This window comes from Cervus elaphus, chromosome 25 (assembly GCF_910594005.1).
Source record: "Cervus elaphus chromosome 25, mCerEla1.1, whole genome shotgun sequence".
NCBI lineage: Eukaryota > Metazoa > Chordata > Mammalia > Artiodactyla > Cervidae > Cervus > Cervus elaphus.
This window is the reverse complement of record NC_057839.1, coordinates 39,054,210-39,080,844: the sequence shown is the minus strand read 5'-3', so window position 1 is coordinate 39,080,844 and position 26,635 is coordinate 39,054,210. Positions and strand designations below refer to the sequence as shown.

At 39.0% G+C, this 26,635-nt stretch overlaps 1 protein-coding gene across 1 annotated transcript in view; it reads left to right on the top strand.

The window, feature by feature from the left end:
• WDR70 (WD repeat domain 70) overlaps positions 1–26,635 on the top strand; it is a 270,216-nt gene that overhangs the window by 5,293 nt on the left and 238,288 nt on the right. The window contains exons 4-5 of the mRNA XM_043887199.1: positions 6,977–7,097; positions 11,274–11,466. Coding sequence (XP_043743134.1) covers positions 6,977–7,097; positions 11,274–11,466 — 314 coding nt within the window. The remainder of the gene's footprint in view (positions 1–6,976; positions 7,098–11,273; positions 11,467–26,635) is intronic.

Sequence of the window (26,635 nt, the reverse complement as noted above, 5' to 3'; positions counted from 1 at the left end):
TGGAGGTGACTGTCTCCTCTACTGCTTTCTTTAGATCTGGTTCAGATCATTCTTATACTAGAGAAGGGATAGATGTAAACTGATAGAGCAGAAGGCACTTGGAACCAGAGATAGGACTCCTGGAAGAATTTAAGTGGATGTTACTCCAGTGCTTATCACTGTTTTAAAATACAAATTATATAGCAGTAATATCTCACATTTGAGAAGTGAGCATGATTTTTGGTCTTTGGAAGAATAATAGTTTTTGATTTGTGTGTGTGTGTGTGGTAAAAAGACAGCTATCTACATATAATGTGTATTGTTTAAAAAAACCTTCAACTATTACCTGAAATTTCAGTTACATACAGAAGTACAAGAATGAACTCCCGTATTCCTATCACACAGATCTAACTATTGTAACAGTTCATGGCCAGTGTTATTTCCATTTACTTCTCCTCTCAGATTGCTTTGACAAAAATCCTAGATACATTACTTCACCCATAAATATTTTTGTATGTCTTTAAGTGATAAGGATTTTGAAAAATCTTAACCAAAATACTATTACTACACCTAAGAATATTAAATAATTTAGTATCATCAAACAATATGTAGAGACGTGTTCTCTGTAGCATATGTACAAATGCATTACACACTTCATCTTTGAATGTTTCAGTGAACGTTTATATTATCACAGTTTAGCTTTCCAGCGTGTGATACCAAATGCTTTGAATAGTGATTGTCTTATTCCCCTACCTAAGTTTTATAGTCCCCATTACCATGCCTTGTAAGATAGGTTCTTAGTATTTATTTGTGCAGACTGAATTGAATTTAAAACTGCAGTATTGCCTTAAAAAAAAAAAAAAACCCTGCATCTTTGGAGAATGTGTGTGTGTTTCTTTTGGCCACACTGAGTGGCATGCAGGATGTTAGTTTCTTGACCAGGAATTGAATCCTTCATCACTGCATTGGGAGCTCAGAGTCTTAACCACTGGACCACCAGGGAAGCCGCTGGAGAATTTTTTTAAATGGCATGATTAATTGTAAAGAGTTTGGAATTTGGAGTTGGAGGACCCAGCTTTAAGGGCTAGACCCACATTCTACTAGATGAATAACATTGGATGGATCTTTAAATTTCAGATTTTTAATTTTCCCAATCTGTTTGTTGACAGTGATAAGGTCTCTCTTATTTATTATAAGTTCCCTTCAGGTTTCTTGAAGGGATTAAGATGTTGGGCATAATACTTTTTAAACAGTAATGTTATAAATATCACTTTTAATTCCTATCATTTTTCTTAGTAAAATATGTATTCATGTAGCACTTAAGTGGAATTCCAATAAAGAGTTATTCGAGCTCTAAAATTTTGAAAAATTATCTCAGGGCCTTGTTTTCCTATTGTTATTTGTGGATGAATTAAATGGGTTGAACTTTCTTGACTTTGTGTTACATTCTCGGGCTTAGACTCCTGTTTCTACCCCTGCATCTAAATAGAAGAAGCCAAAGTTTGCCTTACTTTTCTTAAAAGTTAAAAAATTCTGATATGGTCCTTATTTATCTAATGATAGATACTGGAGTCTTCTTGAACTTTGACACCAGAGTTGAGGAAAATAAGAACTTTTGGTTCCTTTTAATGGCAGATTTAACTGTGTATGCAGATGTGCAGTTTTGGTTTTTAAGTGCTCTAATAGAAAGGATGAATTATACTATAAAGCCTGAATAAAATATGTGTTACCAAAAATGTTAGAAAATAGTGTTATAAATTGTTTTTGAAGTATTTTTTAAGTTTATGAAAGCTGTTAGTAGGTTTTGGACATGTGAAAGACATAGACTCTTTTAGAACTAATATACTATGAGAAGATAGATGGGGAAGAAAATGTCTTTTATTTAAATGCTTGTTTTGAGTGTGGCCATGGTTTCAGTGGATTATTAACCTTCTGTTACATGACTGGAAAAAAATTCCTTGAGAAGATATTGAGATAGGATTTTAAGATGATTTCAATGGATGATTTAATTATCTTGGAAAGAATAATTGTCCCAGAGGTTTTAGAAATTAGAAAAGCTTAAAAAAAGTTTTTTTTTTTTTAACTTGAGATTGTCTTCCTACCTAGCTAAATCCTACATTATCCTTTAAGGCCTCACCTCATATTTTACCTTTTCTAGATATTCAAAACTCTTCTGGACATAACTGTTCTCTACATTTTTAAAATAATACTTTATTATAAATTTATTTTAGTATTGTTCATGTCTTGATAATCTTGTTTTTCATATTTATACTTATAGTATCTTAATGCAGAACTTTGTATATAGTAGTTACATCTCTAAATAGTTAATAAAGAATTATAACTAATGTGGTCAGATAATCCTGATCTTGTTTTTTTATTTGTAGTCATTTTTGCACTAAACATTTTAAATTAAATATAATTTTTCATGAAATTGGTAGCCTACTGAATCATTTTAGAATGGCAGAAACATTTAGCAAGTGGCTTCCCTGGTGGCCCAGATGGGGAAGAATCTGTCTGCAATGGGGGAGACCCAGGTTCCATCCCTGGGACGGGAAGTTGCAACCCATTCCAGTATTCTTGCCTGGAGAATCCCCTTGGGCAGAGGAGCCTGGTTTGCTACAATTCATGGGGTCACAAAGAGTTGGACACAACTGAGCAACTAGAAAAAAAGAATATGATTAAAACATCATTCTAGCTTGTTTCTATTAGTTTTATTTCCTTTGCATGCTATTTTAACACTCATTTCTTCCTATAATGCTTAAGATATAATGAAGGTGAGGTTCTTCAGCTGCTAAATTACATTCATGTGAACTGCAGTTTGTGTGGATCAGTCCACTTGGGACATGGTAGTTTTGGATAGTTTGCTGTTATCCTGGATGAATTGCGTACAGCTGGGGTGCTTTTGCAGAATGGCTGTCCAAACTATTAGCTACCTGATAATAGAGAGATACCAATAAATTGAGATACTTAAAAGAATAAAATGAGGTGTTGGGGAGTAAGTTAATTCACTTCTGCTAATGGAACATACCGAGCATCTTTACAGTATTCACAGAGCACTTGGATTCCTGTATGTACATACAGGAATGTGTGCTTGGTCCTACTCTTGGTAAAGTACACAAAAATGACCCCTTTAGTCAGGGAACTGCAGTCTATTGAATTAGTCTCATTTTGGTTTGTCCTTAGTAGACAGTGAGATAAAAAAAATATTTTTTTTCTCACAAATGTCTTTCCTTTTTTTTTTCTTCTCATTTTAATGAAGCAGCAGGTGATGACAGGAACCTCTCTGGGTAGAAAATCTTTACTATTGTAAAAATTAAAAAAGTTAAGTTTTAAATTAAAAAGTTAGAGACTTCCTTTGTGGTCCAGTGGTTAAGACTCAGTGCTCCCAATGCAGGGGTTACAGGTTTGATCCCTAGCCAGGGGACTAAGGTCATGCATGCTGCCCAGCATGGCTGAAAAATAATTAAAATTAGAACAGCTAAATTAAAAAATTGGATAATTCACCTGGATGGGGCAAGTAGTTTGGAGCACTCATCCACTGGGGAGGAACTCTAGTTAGATACGTGGGTGGGTATAGTTTCCAAATAGTCTGGTGACAGGTAAGCAAATAAAGAGCTGTACTTTATGGCCCTTTGGGGAGAGAGGCAGGCTCACTGCTTTATAAAGTGGGTGGTACTCACTGGATAATTTTACAGGCTTCAGAAGGTCTGGTCACATCAAGGAAAGATACATTGTGGAGTCTCAATTGACTGTTTTGCTCTGACTGTAGTGTTACTTCTCTGCTTTGGATTCCTAAACTATTAAGTGAAGATAGTAGTATTTACTTCAGCTATATTGGATATGGCTGAAATTTGCTAAGATAGTAGAACTTAATTGTTCTTACAAAAAAAGAAACACAGGATAAATATGTGGGGTGATGTTTGTGTTCATTGACTCCATGGGAAGATTTCTTTCTCAGTGTGTATTTGTACCAAATCATCACATTGTACACTTTACCTGTCTTACAGTTTTGTCAATTATACCCCATTAAAGCTGAAGTAAAAAAAGTTTCTGCTTCAGGGATTGTTATAAAGGTTGTTGTTGTCGTTCAGTCACTTCAGTTCAGTCGCTCAGTCGTGTCCAACTCTTTGTGACCCCATGAATCGCAGCACGCCCGGCCTCCCTGTCCATCACTAACTCCCGGACTTTACTCAAACTCATGTCCATCAAGTCAGTGATGCCATCCAGCCATCTCATCCTCTGTCATCCCTTTCTCCTCCTGCCCCCAATCCCTCCCAGGATCAGGGTCTTCTCCAATGAGTCAACTCCTCGCATGAGGTGGCCAAAGTATTGGAGTTTCAGCTTCAGCATCAGTCCAGTGAACACCCAGGACTGATCTCCTTCAGGATGGACTGGTTGGATCTCCTTGAAGTCCAGGGGACTCTCAAGAGTCTTCTCCAACACCACAGTTCAAAAGCATCAATTTTTCAGTGCTCCGCTTTCTTCACAGTCCAACTCTCACATCCATACATGACCATTGGAAAAACCGCAGCCTTGACCAGATGGACCTTTGTTGGCAAAGTAATGTCTCTGCTTTTTAATATGCTGTCTAGGTTGGTCATAATTTTCCTTCCAAGGAGTAAGTGTCTTAATTTCATGGCTGCAATCACTCAGTCATGTCCAACTCTTTGCGACCCCATGGACTGCGGCACACCAGGCTTCTCTGTCCTTCACCATCTCCTGGAGTTTGCTCAAGCTCATGTCCAGGGAGTTGGTGATGCCATCCAACCGTCTTGTTCTCTGTTTTTCCCTTCTCGTCCTGCCTTCAATCTTTGCCAGCCTCAAGGTCTTTACCAGTGAGTCAGCTCTTCACATCAGGTGGCCAAAGTATTGGAACTTCAACTTCAGCATCAGTCCTTCCAATGAACATTCAGGGTTGATTTCCTTTAGGATTAACTGATTTGATCTCCTTGCAGTACAAGGGATTCTCAAGAGTCTTCTTCAAGACCACAGCTCAAAAGTATGAATTCTTTGACGCTCAACCTTCTTGGTAGTCCAACTCTCACATCCATGCATAGCTTCTGGAAAAACCATTGCTTTCACTATCCAGACCTTTGTTGGCAAAGTGATGTCTCTGCTTTTTAATACGATGTCTAGGTTTGTCATAGCTTTCATTCAAGGAGCAAGTGTCTTTAATTTCATGACTGCAGTCACTGCCTGCAGTGATTTTGGAGCCAAGAAAATAAAGTCTGTTGCTGTTTTCATTCCAAAGAAGTCATAGGAGACCTAATACAAAATGACTTGAATAAGAAAAGTTTAGTATCATGCCATGACAAGAGCTCTGAAATGGGACTCTTCCATCTTCTGAATCCTGATATGAAGGACTTAAAGACTTTTCCCCTTTTTTCTGCTTTGCCAGCTTTAGAGTGTTGTCTTATCCTAAGTTCACTGTCCTCATGACTCAAAATTTTGTTAACATACAGATGACCACATCCACAGGCTGAAAGGCTTTTGTGTAACTCTTAAGGAGTAAGAAAACCTTTCTCAAATGTACCTCCAGCTGACTTCCTCTCATGTGTTATTAGCCAGTATTAGTGTGGTACATCAGTTGCAAAAACAGCCCTTGCAGGTTCACTATGGTTTACTTGAAATCAAACTTTACTCCTTCTGGACAGGAAGGGGCCCAGCATCAGGAGAATTGTGGTTTTCTTTGCAAGGAAAAAGGGAGAAGTAGCTGCTAATAGGTGACTAATGATGTGTGCCTTAGTGTGGATTCCTGATTAGTGTCAGAACTGCCCTTAAAACCTGAGCCTGCAGTCCGAGTGTGGCCTCCCGTGCCTCACTTCCCAACCTCTCTCAGCTCCCCTGCCCTCCCTCACCCTGGAGGGTACAGAGGGAATTACTGGGGAGGCAGGATGAAGGTAGGAGCCCAGCAGGCTCACTCTTAAATTTGGGCATTATCCTTCTCTTAGTGTTTTCAACCTCCCCAGCATCAGCGTGCAGAACTGTTAACTCCTAACCCACCTCAGCCCAGTGGAAAGCACAGAAAAATTAATGTGACTATGCCTTACCTCTTCCTGGAGAGTTTTTTATCTTCCATGTTTGAAATGAGTGACTAGTTGTTGACGCTTGCTGCCTATTTCCTTGTTACTCACCCTCTATATCCTGCAACAAAAGACCCTGAATAGTGCAGCATTCCAGTGAGTGCCCTTTGATATTGCTTAACTTTGGGTGTATTATTCTTCACTATTAAAATTTTTTAAAAGTGTTAAAGATTATCTCAGGTTATTGAAGATGGTAGCAATCGAGAACAAGCCTTATTCATATAATTAATTTCCTTCCTATGTTCCCCCAGTTGTTGAATGAAATTATCAGAGGAGAAAGATTAGATTTCCATGGATAAATTTGTTTTGTCTTTCCAAGGTAAAAACCTCTGGAAACTTAATGTAATTCAGTTTTTCTCATAATTTTAGTGTCAAGTCTGTGGCCAAAAATCCAGTTTGGGCAGGTCAGAAAGGAAGGAAGTGCTGAGTTTATAGTTTAAAATATTAAAAAGTGAGGTTACCCAAAATCTTATATTTGAACACTTTCTTGTCCCTTGGCACATCTTTTTACATACTGCAGTCATGGTTCCTATCCTAATTTTGCTTAGCATGTCTGTTAATATTTTCCCAGATTTGTGTATTTTCTATATATACATATTTTTTGGCCACTCCACCTGGCTTGCAGGATCTTGGTTCCCCAGCCAGGGATTAAACCTGGGCCAGCGCAGTGAAAGCACTGAGTCCTAACCACTGGATGACAGGGAATTCCCTTCTGTCACTGTTCTTGTTGTCTGTATTTTTTTATTATGTTGATATATAGTAAAATTCAGTCGTTTTCTCAGTGTTGGGCATTTAGAGTGATAGTTTTTTGCTATTACTGGTAACACTCCTGTGTCTTTGTAATTTTGTTAGTTTTCAACATTTTAAATAATAAATTTTGAAGTCTGTTGAAAAAATTTTTATAATCTTTACAGAAGCAAGAGAAAGAGAGGAAGAGATGAACAGAGAGAAAGAATTAAGAAGGCAAAATGAAGATCTTGAACCGACATCTTCAGGCTCAAGTGTGGCCAGAGCTTGCTCTAAATCATCTTCCAGGTGCTTGTCTTTACTGTCATTTTCTAGGTGTTAGTAACACAATTTAGGCTAAGTTCCTCATACTAAAAAGCTTGCATGATTCCTCCCATTTCAGGCAGTTGTACATCTCCAGGACCACGAAAAAGTCCTTTGTCACTTTGTGAATCAGTTGATTTTTTCCAAAGTATTCCACGTGTAGCATTAAAATCTATGCCTTTTGACTGCAGAGTATAACTGTGTAAAGTTGGAAAGATGTTGACAAGTTGGTTATTTTTTTAATGTTTATTTTGTCATTTATGTCTTTTGTCCCTTTCCCCAAAGTATTCATGATAAGTTTTTTTGGTAGGATCCTTTATAACTAAGAAGGAATGTAAACAGTGGCACATTGTGAAGTTCATCCAGTGATAGGAGAAAGCAGCCATTAAAATTACTTTAAAGTGAAATTTGATACTATATAACATAATTACTAAGAACTTCAAGCAGTATAAATAGGTATACAGATTCCAAATCTGGGTGGAATAATACAAGAATTCTGTTGTTGAGGTATGTTTTAAATTGTCAAATTGGTTATATAAACTATTTTTTGAAAATTTACTTTGTGGTTGCTCTGGGTCTTCATTGCTGTGAGCAGGGGCTACTCTCTGGTTGCGGTGTGTGGACTCCTCATTACAGTGGCTTCTCTTGTTGCGGAGCACAGGCTCTAGGTGTGGGGGCTCAGTAGTTGTGGCGCATGAGCTTAGTTGCCCCGAAGCATGTGGGATCTTCCCGGACCAGGGATCAAATTTGTCCCCTGCATTGGCAGGCAGATTCTTAACCTCTGAACTCTCAGGGAAGCCCAGTGTCTTACGTTTCTCTTTATTCTGTACTTCTTTCCAGCTCTCTTTGTGTCCAGCACAGTATCTTGCTTATGGCAGATGTTCCATATATTTCTTTAGTTTGCTAATTAAGGGGAGAAAAGAAAGGAGATGCTGCTGTACTGGTTTGTAATGGCTTTCATCACAAGCTAGCACAGACTGGATGGCTGAAACAACAGAAATTTATTTTCCCCTCAGTTCAAGAGGCTAGAAGTCCAGGATCAACATGAAGGCGGGGTTTGCTGGCCTCTCTCCTTGGCTTGTAGATGGCCATCTTCTCCCTATTTCTTCACATTGTCTTCCCTCTAAGTTCTGTTCAAGTTTTCTCTTTTTATAAGGACACCAGTTATAATAGGGCCCATCCCTATTGACATCATTTAGCTTAATCACTTCTCTGAAGCTTTCTCTCTCAATACAGTCATACTCTGAGGTACTGCAAGTTAGGGCTTCAAGATATGAATGTTTTGAGGACACAATTCAGCCTGTAATAAAAGATATCTGTAGTACTGGTGCCAGAAAAGGCCCCACAACCCAGCTAAAAGCTGATCATATTCTGCCTGTGTTCCCAAGAGGAGCACGGGGGCACTGAGCTCAAAGGAGAAAAATAATGAGAGGCAGAGAGAGAGGGGTAGAGAGAGAGAGAATGAAAGCCAGTGAAGAAGACCTGTCATCTCATAGGGAAACTGCATAGAAATCTCTTTTGCCTACTTTCTGATTAGCAGGTAAGGTTGGTGAGACAATGGGGACTTGGGAAACAAAATATTAAGGTAAATCTTTTTACTGTAGCCAAGGAGCCAGTACTGTGTTATATGGAAATCCCTGGTGGCTCAGTGGTAAAAAACCCTCATGCAATGCAGGAGACTGGGGTTTGGTCCCTGGGTCAGGAAGATCCCCTGGAAAAGGAAATAGCAATGCACCCCAGTATTCTTGCCTGGAAAATCCCATGGACAGAAGAGCCTGGTGGGCTACAGTCCATGGGGTCACAAGAGTTAGATATGACTTACTGAATAAACCACCGCTATGTAGCATGTGGGATCTTAGTTCCCTGACCACCGATTGAACCTGTGCCCTTTCTGCAGTGGAAGCATGGAGTCTTAACCACCAGGCCGGCAGGGAAGTCCCTTTTCAGTTGTTATTGATGTCAGGCATCATTCAGCTGATAGAGCCACAACAGGGAACACAGCAGACTTTAAATTTCTGCCTTCATGGAACTTATATACTGAAGAGACTTCATTAGATGGCAAAGACACTTTGACTCCTGTAAAATTATTTGATAGATTGATTGTTAGAATTGCAATTCTCAATCTTCTAGGAAGGGGAAGGCAGTAGAGGGATGGTGGATGGTGGTGGCTACAGAATGTATAGAGGTGTTTGATAAAGACTTTAATGAGAGTATATAATAGTCCCTGTTGGATTCCCTGTGACTCAGACTGTGAAGAATCTTGACTGCAATACCGAAGACTCAGGTTTGATCCCTGGGTCAGGAATATCCCCTGGAGAAGGGAATGGTAACCCACTCCAGTATTCTTGCCTGGAGAATCCCATGGACAGAGAAGCCTGCTGGGCTACCGTCCATGGGGTCACAAAGAATCTGACATGACTGAGTGACTGACACTTTCACTCTTAACTTATGATAGTTCTCTGATGTGTTGGGTAGAAAAATAGTTGAGAATCAATAGGATACTGCCTAGAATAAAGTATTTTTTTTTCCATTAATTTTTATTAGTTGGAGACTAATTACTTTACATTATTGTAGTGGTTTTTGCCATACATTGACATGAATCAGTCATGGATTTACATGTGTTCCCCATCCCGGTCCCCCCTCCCACCTCCCTCCCCATCCTATCCCTCTGGGTCTTCCCAGTGCACCAGCCCTGAGCACTTGTCTCATGCATCCAACCTGGGCTGGTGATCTGTTTCACCCTTGATAGTATACTTGTTTCAATGCTGTTCTCTCTGAACATCCCACCCTCGCCTTCTCCCACAGAGTCTAAAAGTCTGTTCTGTACATCTGTGTCTCTTTTTCTGTTTTGCATATAGGGTTATCGTTACCATCTTTCTAAATTCCATATATATGCGTTAGTATACTGTATTGGTCTTTATCTTTCTGGCTTATTTCACTCTGTATAATGGGCTCCAGTTTCATCCATCTCATTAGAACTGATTCAAATGAATTCTTTTTAATGGCTGAGTAATATTCCATAGTGTATATGTACCACAGCTGCCTTATCCATTCGTCTGCTGATGGACATCTAGGTTAGAATAAGGTATCTTTTACAGTCCAAGGAAGCTACATTTAACAATTTAGCAACTCATCTTACTTGGATTAGCAGTGAGAAATAATTTCTTTTTCAGACAATGTATTGAAACATTTTGAGGTAACATTCATTTCTTACTTTATTTGCTCCCATGACAAACAGTGATTGTATTCACACACAGTGAATAGAGGCATTTGTTCTCTCCGTGGTTTTCTTTCTTATGGTGTAGTGTTCTGTAGTTTTTCTTCCTCAGTTATTTTGCTGGTTCATGAGGATTGTCTGATGGGCCTCTAACATATAATTGCTCTGAGCTTTTGTCTTTGACTTTAAACTGTATTTAGATAGGATAGATAAGAGAAGTTTTTTACTTTCTTAAGATTAAATAGTATTTGAAGGCAGTTCTCTAGGAACACATGGTAATCCTGAATGTGCATCTCCTAACATTAGAGCTTTGAAACACCCAAAGCAGAAAGGGAAGGAGCTGAAAGGAGAAATAGGCACATCTGCATTAGTGTGAGATGTCAGCGTTTGTGTCTGTGACTGATGGACAGTGAGCTATGAGTCAGCAAGGAGAGAAAGGACCTTAAGGATGCCCTTGGCCAACACCTTTGATTGATGTCTACAGAACACTCAGCCCAACAATGGGAATTCTTATTTTTTTCAAGTTTACATAAAATATGCAAGACTGACCATATCGTAGACCATAAAACACAACTTACAAAATTTCAAAGAAAAAACTCATACAAAACGTGTCCTCAAACAATAATAGACGAAAGAACATTACTCTTCCTGAAAAAAATGAATATGTTTTAAAAATATAATCAAATTTTTTTGCTTATTTTTTAATCATACAATTAACAACTAAAATACGTGTTTCTTGACATTACTTAAGAAAGAACTATATATATAATTCAAAAAATAAATATTTGAGCCACACAATTAATGTTTGGATTACAAATTTAAAAACATTTTAAAAAACTCAGTTGTTATAAGGAGAAACAGGGCTTCATGGGAAATTAATACAATCTCCTGAGTATGTTCTTTTTTGCAGCAAAGGCAATGGGTTTCTGTTTCTGTATTTTCAGGGATACAAGTAGCAGTGAAAGTGATGAGAGTTCTGACTCTTCTGATGATGAGTTAATTGGCCCCCCTTTACCCCTTAAAATGGTGGAAGAACCAGTTAATCCTATGGAAACCGTTCTCAGTCCTCTGCCTCCACCTCTTGCAGAAGATATGGAAGAAGAAGATGATGATGATGGTGATTCAGAAGAGGAGGAAGTAAGTATTTCAGTGGTAATTTAAGAAATCGCTTATATGTGGAATATTAAAAAAAATGGTACAAATGAACTTATTTGAAAAACAGAAACAGAGTCACTGTTGTAGAAGACAAACTTAGGGTTTCCAAGGGGGAAAGGCAGGGGAGGGATAAGTTGGGAGATTGGGATTGACATGCAGAAACTACTGTATATAAAATTGATAACTAATGAGCACCTACTGTATACCACAGGGAACTCTGCTTAGTACTCGGTCATGATTTATGTACTCACCTTCCCTCATAGCTCAGTCGGTAAAGAATCTGCCTACAGTGCAGGAGACCTGGGTTCGATTTCTGAGTTGGGAAGATCCCCTGGAGAAGGAAATGGCAACCCACTCCAGTATTCTTGCCTGGAAAATCCCATGGATGGAGGAGCCTGGGAGGCTACAGTCCATGGAGTCGCAAGAGTCGGATATGACTTAGCAACTAAACCACCAATGGTTTATATGGGAAAAGAATCTAAAAAAGAGTGAATGTATGCATATGTATAACTAATTCACTTTGCTGTACAGTAGAAACAAACACACCATTTCTAAACTAACTATATTCCAATAAAAATTAATTTAGAAAAATAGTTCACTGGAGTAGTGTCTTTTAGAGTAGTGTAGAGATCAATTCCCTCCTAGATAGTTATTCATGAATGAGAGCAAATTAAAAAAAAAATCTGAGTTTACTACTGACAGCCCTTGTTGAAAGAACTCTAAAGGATGTATTTCAGGAATAAGTAAATAGAACTCAAAAATAATAAATGGACAACAGGAGACAATGTTTTAAAACATTATTAAGCGTTTTGTTAAGTTTATGTAGCATTGAATGAAAGTAATGTTGATGATGAATAAATCTGGGAAGATTTAAAAACAAAGTGGATTTGAAATGTCTGTGAGTGATAATGTGGAAGACAGGAGAGTGGAATCAGTTCATTCATTTTGAAGTCTTATTATTCCGGAGCAGGCTAGAGATGTTAGTTAATTTTAGATTACCTTAAGTCAAATTGCAAGTTACCATTTTAAGAGTAAGTTCCCAAAGAAAAGAAATAAATTGTGTAACCTCCAAAATAGTAAAAGGAACTTTGATGTACTTTGTATTTTTGATACCTAGAATCAGTCATTTTTAAGAAACACCTTTCTATTTGTGACAGATTATTTTCAGTAATAATTATGAGCTGGAACAAACAATAATGGTCAGAAGAGAAACTGACAGCCTTTGCAAATCTGTCACTGACTTCATCAGTGGGCATACTTTGCTTATATGTGTTTAGTACACAGTATATCAAAATTGTCATTATGTGTTTATTCATAGTTTAATAAAGCTTTTCATGCTCACATGTATAAAATTAGGAAAAGAGGACTGTAGGAATAAATTTGGCAGTTTCATTAGAAATCTTGTTTTATAATAATTTCCTGAGACTGCAGTTTTGACCATATCTTTTTTTTTTTTAATATCAGTTCTAGTGGCTTTTAAATATCTCTGTTCTTAAAATATTTTCACTAATATCTCTTCTAGAAAATTCATCATTTTCTAACATATTTGGTAAAAACTTCTAATGTTGTCTTCTGCAAAAATCAGAGAAAATGGCTAAATTATGGCATACATTGTCATTAAATGATCCTTTGCTTTAAAATGTTTTTGATGAAAACATTGAGCAATTCAAACATTCCCTTTTTGAATCCTCTGCCAACCTAGTCTGTTATCTTTGGTTTTTTTTCCTGGCATTAGAAGAATAATAGACTGGAAGATACCATTTTGTTTCTTTAACTTTATAATCACTGTTTATTTTGAATGTACTGTTTAAATGCAAGAACATGTAGTACAGCAGGGATTGAATATAAGAAACTACCCTTGAAGTAAGCTTGGGTGATTCTGAACCAGTAAAAATGTTATCTGAAAATGTGTGTAGCTGTATGTGGTACAGAGGTTTAACTGCGAGTTCACCAAGCTAACTTCATGTAGATGCAATGTCTGTTAAAAGGTAAGTGATAAAAATATGCCTATTTGAAGCTTACATGTATATTAGCAAAACTCAGCACTAATCATAGCGACAAACAATTGCCAGCACCTGGTGATAATAAAATGTAGTCTCATCTTTAGTTGAGTTTATTTTTGTTTTAAATTCTGTGCAGAAAGTGTACCCACTTATTGATCTGTACCACTAGCACTGAAATACTGTTGCTATGTTATTGAAATGAATTCAGACATTTAAAAGAAAGACTGGAAAAAAGTAGATGGAAATCTTGGTAAATCAAGGTCACAAAAATAACTTGTTAGACATGAAAACAAATACAGTTGTCCGTTAACAATGCAGGAATTAGGGGCACCAGCTCTCTGAGCAGTCACAAATCTGATTATAATTGACAGTCAGCTCCACATTTACATGATTCCACTATATCCAAAGTTCCACGTGTTCAGATTCAACCAATTGTGGATCATGTAGTACTATGTAGTATTTACTATTAAAAAAATTCCACCTATAAGTGGAACTGTGCAGTTCAAATTTGTGTTGTTCAAAGGTCAACTACATATCAGTATTCACAATAATTGCTACTTAAAAGACAAAAAGTTTTCCAATTGGGTTAAAATATTCAGGCATATTCTGCTCATGAATGTCTTTCCTGGCATCAGGGTCTTTTCCATTGAGTCAGTTCTTCCCATCAGGTGGCCAAAGTATTGGATTTCACCTTCGGCATCAGTCTTTCCAATGAATGTTCAGGACAATTTTCCTTCAGGATTGACTGGTTGGATCTCCTTGCAGTCCAAGGGACTCTCAAGGGTCTTCTCCAACACCACAGTTCAAAAGCATCATTTCTTTGGTGCTCAGCTTTCTTTACAATCCATCTCTCGCATCCATACATGACTACTGGAAAAACCATTGCCTTGACTAGACGGACCTTTGTTGGCAAAGGAATGTCTCTGCTTTTTAATATGCTGTCTAGGTTGGTCATTGCTTTTCTTCCAAGGAGCAAGCGTCTTTTAATTTCATGGTTGCAGTCACCATCTACAGTGAATTTGGAGCCTCCCAAAATAGTCTGTCACTGTGTCCACTGTTTCCCCGTCTGTTTGCCATGAAGTGATGGGACCAGATGCCATGATCTTAGTTTTCTGAATGTTGAGTTTTAAACCAACTTTTTCACTCTCCTCTTTCACTTTGATCAAGATGCTCTTTAGTTCTTCTCTGCTTTCTGCCATAAGGGTGGTGTCATTTGCATATCACTAATGGTAAAAGAAACAACTTATTCTCCAGGGAAATTTGATAGTCCTTAACCTGTGTTCATTTTAACACAATATAATCAAAGTATAAATTGACAGAATTATAAGGAGAAATGGAGAAACCTACAGTGATAATGTAAAATTTTTTAGAAACAATTCAGAGATTGTTAAGCTGGCAATTGGAGTATAGATTTTAACAATACAAATGCACAAGTTTTATCTATTGAACATATATAGAACCCTCATCCAACATTTTCTTTTAAGTGTACGTGGATAATCAGAAAAACCAACAACTATACATCTAGACCACAATATGCTGTAGACAATAAAAAAAAGTGTTTAGTTATTTTGTGTAGTTCATAGTGTAGGTAATATGTGGGTTAAACTATAATACGTGAGAATGAGTTTTGTTATGTTCATTACGAATGTTTGTGTGCCCCCAAAATTCATGTGTTGAAGCCCTAACCTTTTGTGTGACTGTATTTGGAGATGAGCGTCTTCAGACATAATCAGGATTAAGTTATAGGAAACCCTCATAGGGGTGGGCCTGATCCAAATAGGATTAGCATCCTTATAAGAAGAGAAGCACCAGAGAGGTAGGTTTGCACATAAGAACAAGAAGGTGGCTGTTTATAAGATAGGAAAAAATTCTTCAACAGAAATCAAGTTTTCTGGCATGTTGGTTGTGGACTTCTAGCCTCCAGAACTGTGAGAAAATAAGCCACCCATTCTGTGGTGTTTTGTTATGGTGGCCTCAGCTGACTACTGCAGGTTTGTATGGCTGACAGTGGGCTGAGGAAGAGAGAACAGAGAAGTCAGAAGAGTGTTTTGAGGAGAAATAATGTTTCTATAGTGAGGACCTAAATGTGTGCAAGTACATGATATTGTGGGCTTCCCTGGTGATGTAGTTGGTAAAGAATTTGCCTGCCATTTCAGGAGACGTTAGAGACATGGGTTCAACCCCTGGGTCAGGAAGATTCCCTGGAGTAGGCACTGGCAACCTACTCCAGTGTCCTTGCCTAGAAAATTCCATGGACAGTGGAGCCTGGCAGGCAACAATCCATGGGGTAACAAAGAGTTGGACATGATTGAGCATGCACATGCACTTGATATTGTGGTGAAATCGTCATGTGATTTATGTGTAGCTGAGTTTTCTTACTAGAGGGAAATGGAAAGATGAGGCTAATGAGATCAGATCCTGAGAAGAAATACAGCAGTCCCCCCTTATCCAGGGGGGATATGTTTCAAGACCCCAGTGGATGCCTGAAACTGCGGATGGTACTGAACCTTATATATGCTGTGTTTTTTCTATACATACATAGCTATGATAAAGTTTAATTTATAAATTAGGTACAGTGAGAGACTAACAACAGTAACTTAGAACATTTATATCAATATATTGTAATAAAAGTTACTGGCATACTTTGGAGGTAAATGCTGGTTGGGTTCCAGAGCACCATAATGAAGCAAATGTTGAAATACAGCAGGTTACAAGAACTTTTTGGTTTCCCAGTGCATATAAAAGTTATGTTTATACTATAGTCTGTTAAGTGTGCAGTGCAGCATTATATTTAAAAGAAAACTAGGTACATATGTTAATTTAAAAATACATTATTGCTAAAACCCCCTAATTACTGTCTGAGCTTTCAGTGAATTGTAATCTTTTTACTGGTGGAGGGTTTGAAATATTGTGAAATTTACCAAAACATGACACAGAGACATGAATTGAGAAAAAGTATTGGAAAAATTGTGCCAATAGACTTGTTCCAAGCAGAGTTGACACAAAATCTTCAATTTGTAAAAACTTAATAAAGGACGTTAATGCAAGGTATGCCTGTATGTGAATGTGGTCTTTCCTTCTCTCTCAAAATATGTTTTTGTGCAGATACAATGTCTTTTCCATCTTAACTAAGCATTCATCATGCACTATGGCTATAACTTGCAAATTTGAGGTGCGACAGCAAAACTAACATGAGTTTCTTTTTGTTTCTTCACAGTTTCACAGATAGATTGGTTCTTACTGTAGATCCAGCAACCTCCGCATACTGTTTTTTTCCTATCCTCATCAATTTAATTTTTTCACTCAAAGTGTTGTAGGAAGGGGGACCTCCTCTACGGCCCCAGGAGTGGATTCTTGTCTAACACTCAGAAAAGAATTGTCTGAGGAAGACATAGGCTGACAAAGCAAGAGACTTTATTGGAAAGGGCGCCCAGGCGGAGAGCAGCGGGATAAGGGAACCCAGGAGAACTGCTCTGCCTGGTGACTGGCTCCCAGTCTCGGGCTTTATGGTGATGGGATTAGTTTCCGGGTTGTCTTTGGCTCATCATCCTGACTCGTCCTTCCTGGTGGCATACTCATTGCTCAGCCAAGATGGATGCCAGCAAGAAGGATTCTGGGACGTGGTCAGAAATGTGGTGTCTCCCTTTGACCTTTCCCAAACTCTTCCGGTTGGTGGTGGCTTATTAGTTCCGTGTTCCTTACTAGGACCTCCTGTCATAAAATAACTCACTCAAATGGTTACCCCAGTTCCTGGCCAGGGTGGGCAGTTTCAGTCAGTGTGCTTCTCCTAACAACACTCCCCTGAGAGACTTCATACTTGAAGGTACTTCTTGGGAATTGGGGTGGAGATCTCTTTCTTCTGTAACTTCTTCCTGCTGTGCATGGGCATAGTCCTGCCTAGCAGAGCAGAAGTCTCGCTCTACTTGATCTAAGCTGGGGTATTACATATCTGAAACCAGCTTCCACCCTTGTAGTAACATCAGCTTGGTTTGGAACTGTTGGAGCCTGCTGAAGATAAACTTTGTAAGGAGTTGGAGTATACAGGGGCCAAATAGGAGGCCTTTAATAAGGTAGTGATCTCTGGATCCAGAAATGGCAGGAGCCAAGAAGGGAAAGAAGGAGAACTCCATACATCTGTTGAACTCAAATCCCGGATCTTTGTTGCCTGTTCCAAGCAAGCAGTTCATAGCTTCTCTTTGGCATATGCAAATTGCCAGCATCCCTTTTGCACTTTGGGGCCATTATTAAGTAAAATGAGAATTACTTGAACACAAACAGTGATACCTTGACAGATGACTAAAGTGACTGATGGTGGGATATGTCCTACAAAGGAATGGTGTACTTGCTGGGCAGGAAGGAACAGGGTAGCTTGAGATTCTGTCATGTTGCTCAGGAAGGCACACAATTTAAAACTCCCAAGTTGTTTGTTTCTGGAACTTTCCATTTACTAGTATTTTCATACTAAAGGGAACTGAAATTGAGGAAAACAAAAACCAAGGATAAAAGGGAATGCCTGTACTTTCTGAAGGATGTGGAATTTGAAGGAGCCTTGTAGAGGGTAATGTTCTGATGGGTGAGGTGGGAGGAGCCCACCTCCAATCTAGGAAGAGTGAATGGTTGAAACAAAGGCACAGCGCACAAGATTAGATTCGGGAAGATGGGAAAGTCAACTTGTCTAGAATATAGTGTTGGTGAAGACTGAGCCATTGACTTGGAGCTGATATGTGAGTAAACCCAAAGTGCAGCTAGGCAGAGAGGGGAAAACATGCTTGGGTCTGGATCTCAGAAGTCTATTTGAAAACTTCTCATGGCTGTAATTGAAGTGTATCAGGAGACTGAATAACAGCTTTCTGTTTTTTTCAATAATATTATGTGTTGGTTCTTTTTGGTAGTAAAACTTTTTATGGTGTGCCTTTCCTCTTGTAAATGTAGTAAACAGAAAATGCTGATTGAATAACATGTGGATCACAGCAAGGCTGTTGGTGATTTGTGCCAGTAACAGCTTCAGTTTTAAAGTATGCACTAACTGATAATGGGGGCTTCCCCTGTAGCTAAGTCAGTAAAGAATCTGCCTGCAATGCAGGAGACCTGGATTCGATCCCTGGGTCAGAAAGATCCTCTGGAGGAGGAAATGGCAACCCACTGCAGTACTCTTGCCTGGAGAATTCCGAGGACAGAGGAGCCTAGTGGGCTACAGTCCCTGGGGTTACAAGAGTCAGACACGACTTAGTGACTAAACCACCACCAGTTGATGATGGAGTACTTGTTAGCACTGTGAATGGATTAAGTCTGAAACTTTAGATTGGAGATAAAAGTGGGAGCTTCCTTATTTCCCTTTCTCCTATTTTTCTTTCCAATATATATCACAACCAACATTTTAAAGACTAAGGCAGAGATGGTAGGTGAAGCAGATAGTTTAGATGTTTGGAAACATTGTGAATGTGGCTTTGCAGTGGCCTTCCTGGATTCAGGTAAATTACATTGGTTTTGAATGGAGGCCTTTGGTTTTCAGACTTGATGAGTGGCAACCTCAGTCTCTTTTTTAAGTTCTGAGTGAGAACAAAGTTTTATACTGTATTATGTTTGATAAGTGGGTTATTGGTAGCCTTCTAGATCAAGCAATAGTAGAATTAGGAGTCATAGGCAAAGGAAATCTGCTGATTATTGTCTCGACTATGAATGTTATTGTGGGATCTAGACAGACAAATTAGCATGATTCATTGTAGGTAATTTACCTAGCAGTGTTGGGCTGACGTTTTAATGTTGAGTTCAAATGTTTCTGGCAGTGTTGGGCTGACATTTTAATGTTGAGTTCAAATGTTTCTGGCCTTTTAAAGAATTTTGTTTTTGTGGTTGTTTGGACTAGAGTCTAGTAATTTTTTGCTTGTTGATTCAGAAGCTGAATTTAGTTCCTTCAGGAAATCAGCCTGAGGTAATACTAAACAAAATTATAGGAGAATGTTTTATACAGCAGAATGCTAGCTATATTTTTTACAATTTGAAATATATCAGAATTGTCCTGTCTGGTTACTAAGGCTGTTAACCATTCTGTAGGTGCCCTTGACTTCCTCTCCTTTTTTTTCTCTTATACCAGGTTCAAGACCATCAACCTTTTGGATATTTTGTTTTACCCTTTTGTCTGTCTACTTGCCGTTGGCTCTTAACTTGCAAACATGCAGTTTCCCCTCCAACCTCCTGTCCAGTTTCCTCCTTTGCCACCTTTACTGTGTCACTCCAGAGTTTCTCCTTGTCTTTGTTGTTGGCTTCTGCCCTTACCATTTCACAGAGATGACAAAATCCAGATATCCAAAGGCCCTTTCTCAGGTCTCATTCTGTATCTACCTCTGCATTATTGGACAATGTTGACTTCTTCCTTGAAACTCTTCCCTTGCTATTTCTCTGTTGGTTTGCTGCCTATCTCTGACTATTTTTCCACAGATATTTGTTGGGCACACATCTTATGAGTCACATACTTTGTAGATGTTGGATATACAGCAGAAAACAATGCATATAAATCCCTGCTCTGATGGTGCTTACATTTCTGCTAGGGCCTCTTTTACCACTTAATATTTCCTTTTGTTTTCCAGTCATTAGCATTCCCTGAGAGTATGTCCTTATCTCCTTTAACATTTCATATGCAGCCTGGGGGGAGTTTCTTACATCTTCTTATACTCATGACTCCTATTCACTTAGAGCAACTGGAAGCATTACCTCATTTCATTTGAACTTTGGATCCAGTTTTCTAATCACTCATGACACATGTCCGTATTTAATCTCCAAGTGTATCCTAAATTCAACATCTAAGATCACACTCAGGCTTTGTTTTCTCCCATTTAAAATTTTGCTGTAGTCACTTGTCTTTGCCTCTGATTTTCAGTCCCTTCACTGCTGCAGGATTACACTCTTGGTAATACAGGTCATATTGCAAGTAATAGTACTCATTCCCTAGATGAGGAAAAATAAACTACCATAGCAAGCAGCTGTGACTCCTGGTAATTCCTGAATGTGACTTGATTTTTTTTTTTGTTTAGAAACTTGCAAAGCATTGTGTCTTTTTAGAGAGACATTCTATTATATTTGTTAGGAAAGTAACCATATTTACACACTTGAATGGCTAAATATTTCAGCAAGTGTTATTGAAATTAAGGATAAATATTTTTAATAACTCAATGATTCTTAATCTGAATGTAAGACTCATCTTTGGTACAATTAAAAAAATATATATTCATAGGTTCTGTAATTCAGAGGTCAGGTCAGTAGGACTAGGGTGAACTGGCCCCAGCCCCTACAATCTGTGTTATAACAAAAGTCTTCATAGTACCCCAATGTTCATCACAACACTGTTTACAGTAGCTAGGACATGGAAGCAACCTAGATGTCTATTGGCAGATGAATGGATAAGAAAGCTGTGGTACATATTCACAATGGAATATTACTCAGCTATTAAAGAATGCATTTGAATCAGTTCTAATGAGGTGGATGAAACTGGAGCCTATTATACAGAGTGAAATAAATCAGAAAGAAAAACACCAATACAGTATATTAGTGCATATATATGGAATTTAGAAAGATGATAATGATGACCCTACATGTGAGATAGCAAAAGAGACACAGATGTAAAGAACAGACTTTTGGACTCTGTGGGAGAAGGCGAGGGTGGGATGATTTGAGAGAATAGCATTGAAACATGTATGTCACCACATGTGAAATAGATTGCCAGTCCAGGTTTGATGCATGAGACAGGGCGCTCAGGGCCGGTGCACTGGGATGACCCAGAGGGATGGGATGGGGAGGGAAGTGGGAGGGGGATTCAGGATGGGGAACACATGTACACCCATGGCTGATTCATGTGAATGTATGGCACAAAGCATTACAATATTGTAAAGTGATTAGCCTCCAATTAAAATAAATAATTAATTTACCCAAAAAAAAAAGTCTCCATAGGTTATTCTCATGTACCTCTTCCCAAACCACTTGTAACTTCTCACTTAAATAGTCACAGTTGGGGTCATAGGTTAACTAACTTAGGTTACCTTCATAGGTTATGATCAGTATCATGCCTCATGGATACTTATGGACATGGGATATTGCTTACAAAATGATATTTTCTTAAAATGATGATATGGAATTGCTGCCTTGCTTCTCTGTGCTAATGAAACCATTTTGAAGTTTCCATATAAAACTTACTTAAGAACATTCTTTCTCCCAAATAGCTTAGAAGTAACATTTATTTTTGTGAAAAATGTTTCTTTAATGACATGTGAAGGTTGATGTCTCTGTTTGTGTTTAATTTCTTACAAAGATGACCTGGGGGAGATGGTAAACTCCTGGCCTTTTGAATCTCACTCATTTTTACATCTTTTTATGCCTATCTTGAAATAAACTTATAGCTGTCAAATTTTGTGAAGTGCTGTGACCAGGTAGATACTCTAGAAATTGAGCCAGTAGCTCTGATAGTTTACTAGACTATTATTACTAAATACCAGGCGGCTTAAAGATGTTTATTTTTTTTTAAACTTAGTACTATCACTTCTGGGACTCTAGCCTCAGGAAATTTGGAAAAAGCTTTATGCACAAAGATGTTTATCACAGCACTGCATATTGTAGTGGTTTTCAGAATGTGTTCCGTGGAACACTGTTGAAGGGTGGTTTTGGTAACCCTTCAACAGGACTAGCTTTTTTTTTTTATGTTAGGCTTGCTCAGAGCTTGGCAGAAAGTTTCCATATCTAAAAAACTTGAAAATAACTGAAATATTGGAATAATTAGAAATAATGTAAATAAATATCTGATAATGGGGGAAGGACCAGCAAATCGTTATGTAGTCATATGACAGTATTATGTAGTCATTAGACATGTTAAGGGTTTTCAGTAGTGCTAAGGAGAGGACATAAAACTGTATGGACATTATGATTTAAAAATTTTAAATACTACATGTGTATGGTAAAAAGTCCTCCCATTGCTTCCTTCTATATTATAGGAGTGAGAATAATGTTTATTTCTGCCCTATATTCTGTTCTTTTCCAGTTTCCACACTGATCATAAACTGTACCTGTCATTAGAAACAAATGATGGGATTACAAAAAGCAGTCCTTTATTATAAGGCAATTGTGATCTTAATTAAAAAATTTAAGTCAGGGACTTCCCTGGTGGTCAAGTGGCTAAGACTGCAACCTCTCAAAGCAGGTGGCCCAGGTTTGATCCCTGGTATGGGAACTGGATCCCACATGCCACCACTCAGAGTTCGTATGCTGCAACTAAGACCTAGTGCAGCGCCCCCTGCCCCCGTGAAAAGGAAAATCTAGGACAGATATAGAAAAAGCCCAAAGAGAACAGTATTGGATGTAAAATGTCTTAAGTACTAGTGAATAAACTTGATTTTGTATGTGTTTTACCTAGTCCCAAAAAAGACATAATGAGATGATCTGCTATAAGAAAGCATACATTAGGAAGCTCTGCTGCTGCTGCTAAGTCGCTTCAGTCGTGTCCGACCCCATAGATGGCAGCCCACCAGGCTCCCCCGTCCCTGGGATTCTCCAGGCAAGAACACTGGAGTGGGTTGCCATTTCCTTCTCCAGTGCGTGAAAGTGAAACGTGAAAGTAAAGTCGCTCAGTCGTGTCGGACTCTTACAACCCCATGGACCGCAGCCTACCAGGCTCCTCCGTCCATGGGATTTTCCAGGCAAGAGTGCTAATAAAAGGGAAACCAAGATACATAAATAAGATTAGTATAAAAAACAGGAAACAAGGTTCTCAATATTTGCTAAGGATAAGCCACAACCTAGTCACCATTGTTGATTCCTTTCTTTCCTTCTTACTCTACATCCAATCTCTAATTCTTTAACTAGTCTTACTAGCTGTGTCTCCAAAGTATATACCAGATCTCTCCATTTCTGTCTCCATCACTACCACCTTAGTCTAATCTTATATCACTTCAATGTCAGTAGCTATGTTAAGTCATTTCTCAATTTTCGCTATTGACTGGACCTCTACGATTGTAGTCCAGTCAATAAATACAGATACAGAGAGGCAATACAGAGTAGTGATAAGAGAAATGGATTTGAAGCCAGATGGAACTCTTTCACTTTCAAGCTGTGTGACTTTGGGAATCACTTAACTTCTCTAACCTCTTTGTCTGTCTTTCTTCCTCTGTAAAACAGGGCTAATAAAACACCTAACTCTGTGGTCTGGATGGTTGAATAAGTGAACAAATATATAGAACCCTTAGAATGGTGCCTGGTATTTATCATTACAATCCTCTCTTTTAATATATAACTAAAATGGAATTTAAAATAGTTAATATGATTCCTAAGAAAATATTTAAAAATGAAACTAAAAGGAAACTTTAATATTGTATTAAATGATTCATTCATGCTTCACACCACCAGTCAGTGTTATACATAATTAAGGAGCACTAGAGGTGTTCCCTTTAAAATTAAAAGGTGGTAACTGTCACATTATATTATTCCAGACATTTTTGCTAAACCAACTGAAATAATCAAGAATATATATTAGAAAAACGTGAGAATATTATTGTATTTGATATGAAGCTACCTAAAACAAAAAGGGACTAATCAACGCAGAATTAATAGTGTCTAAGTTTAAAGGGTTAAAATCGAAAAACCCGTTTTACAACAGGAACAGCAGCAACAAAGTATAACAACATTCAGATGAGAGAAGCATCTGAATATAAATAACACTATAAAGTTTTTCCGGAGAAGGCAATGACACCCCACTCCAGTACTCTTGCCTGGAAAATCCCATGGACGGAGGAGCCTGGTAGGCTGCAGCCCATGAGGTCGCTAAGAGTCGGACATGACTGAGCGACTTCACTTTCATGCGCTGGAGAAGGAAATGGCAACCCACTCCAGTGTTCTTGCCTGGAGAATTCCAGGGACGGGGGAGCCTGGTGGGCTGCCGTCTATGGGGTCGCACAGAGTCGGACACGACTGAAGTGACTTGGCAGCAGCATAAAGTTTTTCGGTACAAAAAAGAACTGAAGAAGAACCATTAAACAATCAGTAAATACTAAATTTTTTTCTCCACAAAGGTTAATTTGCCCTATTGATTTAATTTTTGTAATTTCTTATGGCTGTGCTGGATCTTTGATGCAGCTCAGGGTTTTCTCTAGTTATGGCAAGTGGAGGCTATTCTGTAGTTGCAGTGCTCGAGCTTGCCATTGCAGTGGCTTCTCTTGTTGCGGAGCACGGGCTCTAGGGCCTTAGAGCTCGGTAGTTGTGGTGCGTGGACCTAGTTGCTGTGTGGCATGTGGGATCTTCCTGGATCAGGGATTGAACTTGTGTCCCCTGCATTGACATAAGGCAGCTTAAGGCAGATTCTTAACCACTAGAGTACCAGGGAAGCCCTAGATTTCTTTTTAACTTTACAAAAGCATTCTGAGTAAGAGATCTTAACAAAAAAAGTATATTTTAAGCACTTTTGTTACTGAATTCGCAAGCCCATGTGCCCGACACACAGAGAGGCCCATCAATACTAAACAATAGAGTTTGTAACAGAGAAAAGTTTATTATGGATTCGTACAAGGAGATTGGTGGCTCATGCCCTAAGAACCCTGAAGTAACTGAAAGCTCGAGGCAAGTCCCTTTAAAAGCAAAAGGTGAGGGATGGGCGTGGTTAGTTGTTGCAGACTTCTTGGTGTCAGATCCTTTGTTCTTGAGGTCCAGTCATGGTCAGGTCATGATGTTCCTATAAATCTCTATCCAGAGCATTTTATTCTCTGTCCTGACAAGAAAGGGGAAAGTCCCAAGGCACAACTTTAACCTTTCAAGGTCCCACTTCTGGGTAAGAGGAGGCAGATCTAAGTTGACAGCTCCTTCAGGGCCGGGTTCCTATAACCTGCTCAGCTGTCATCCCTGAGGGAGCTCGGCACCCAACCCACCTGGCCCTCAGTCTCCTCAGGCCACCCAAATGGGAGACCAGGTCTTACAGACTGTGACCAGGCAGACGGCCACTGCTATTAGGTTGCAGAGATAGGGAGAGGTTCACCCACTGCCTCAAGGCCTGGGCCATGACTGGTGGAGAGCCTTAGTGAGGGCTCTGGAGTCCTCAGGACGTAGTCCCCAGTCTGTTCGCTGGGCCGTCCAGCTCATCTGCTGGCCCAAGGCTGGGTGAGCCGGAGGGCCTTCAGGAGGAGGCCTGAATCTGCTTCTTACCTCACTCTCCACACCACTAACCCTTGACTGCATCACCTCCCCGGTGATCCCTCATTGACGGTTACCAGTGGGCAGGGCCCGCTGCAGGGCGCCTAATAGCTGAGCAGGACAGCTAAGGGTCGCTCATTGACAGTTGGTTGCTCATAGGCGGGGCCTACGGAGACACTGACCCATGGCTGAGCAAGGCCCTGCAATGGCTGCCTGCTAAGGGCCGTGCTAATCCTGCTCTGTTACACTTTGACTTTAGAAGAATGTGCCTTAAAAAAAAAGATTTGTTTTTTATGTTATTTATGGCTGCATTGGGTCTTCCTTGCTGTGCGTGGGCCTTCTCCAGTTGCAGTGAGCAGGGGCTGTTCACTAGTTGCAGTACACAGGCTTGCAGTGGTTTTCTCTTATTGCCGAATGCGGGGTCTAGGCACCGGGGCTCAGTAGTTGCAGCTCACGGGCTCTAGAGCACAGGCTCAATAGTTGCGGCTCACGGGCTTAGCTATTCTGCAGTGTGTGGGATTTCCCCGGCCCAGGGATCGAACCTTTGTCTCCTGCATTGGCAGGCGGATTCTTTACCACGAGCCACCAGTGAAGCCCAGAATGCTCTTTAGTGAAACAAGTTATAACTGTAAGCAAAGTAAGCAATTTTCCCTTAATTGAACTGATGATTATCATTTTTTTTAAAGGAGTTTTACTTCCTTGCTGATCTCTTTTATTTTCACAACTGACATATATTTCATTCCTCATTTAGCACTGGCTCTATCAGTAATTCAGTAATTCAAGGTTTTTCTTTTTTTAAAGGAAGGACTTGTCTAATATCTCTTTAGAACAGGCTAATGTAGAGAAGACCTGATTTGTAAATGTACTAGACCTCACCAATTCCTATTTGCCCATTAATTCTCTCTTACAAAGGAGTCAGCTAGTTTTGAGGGGACACTGATCAAAACTTTAATGCTTCCTTCCCATTCCTCCCGTTTCTGCTTGTTAAA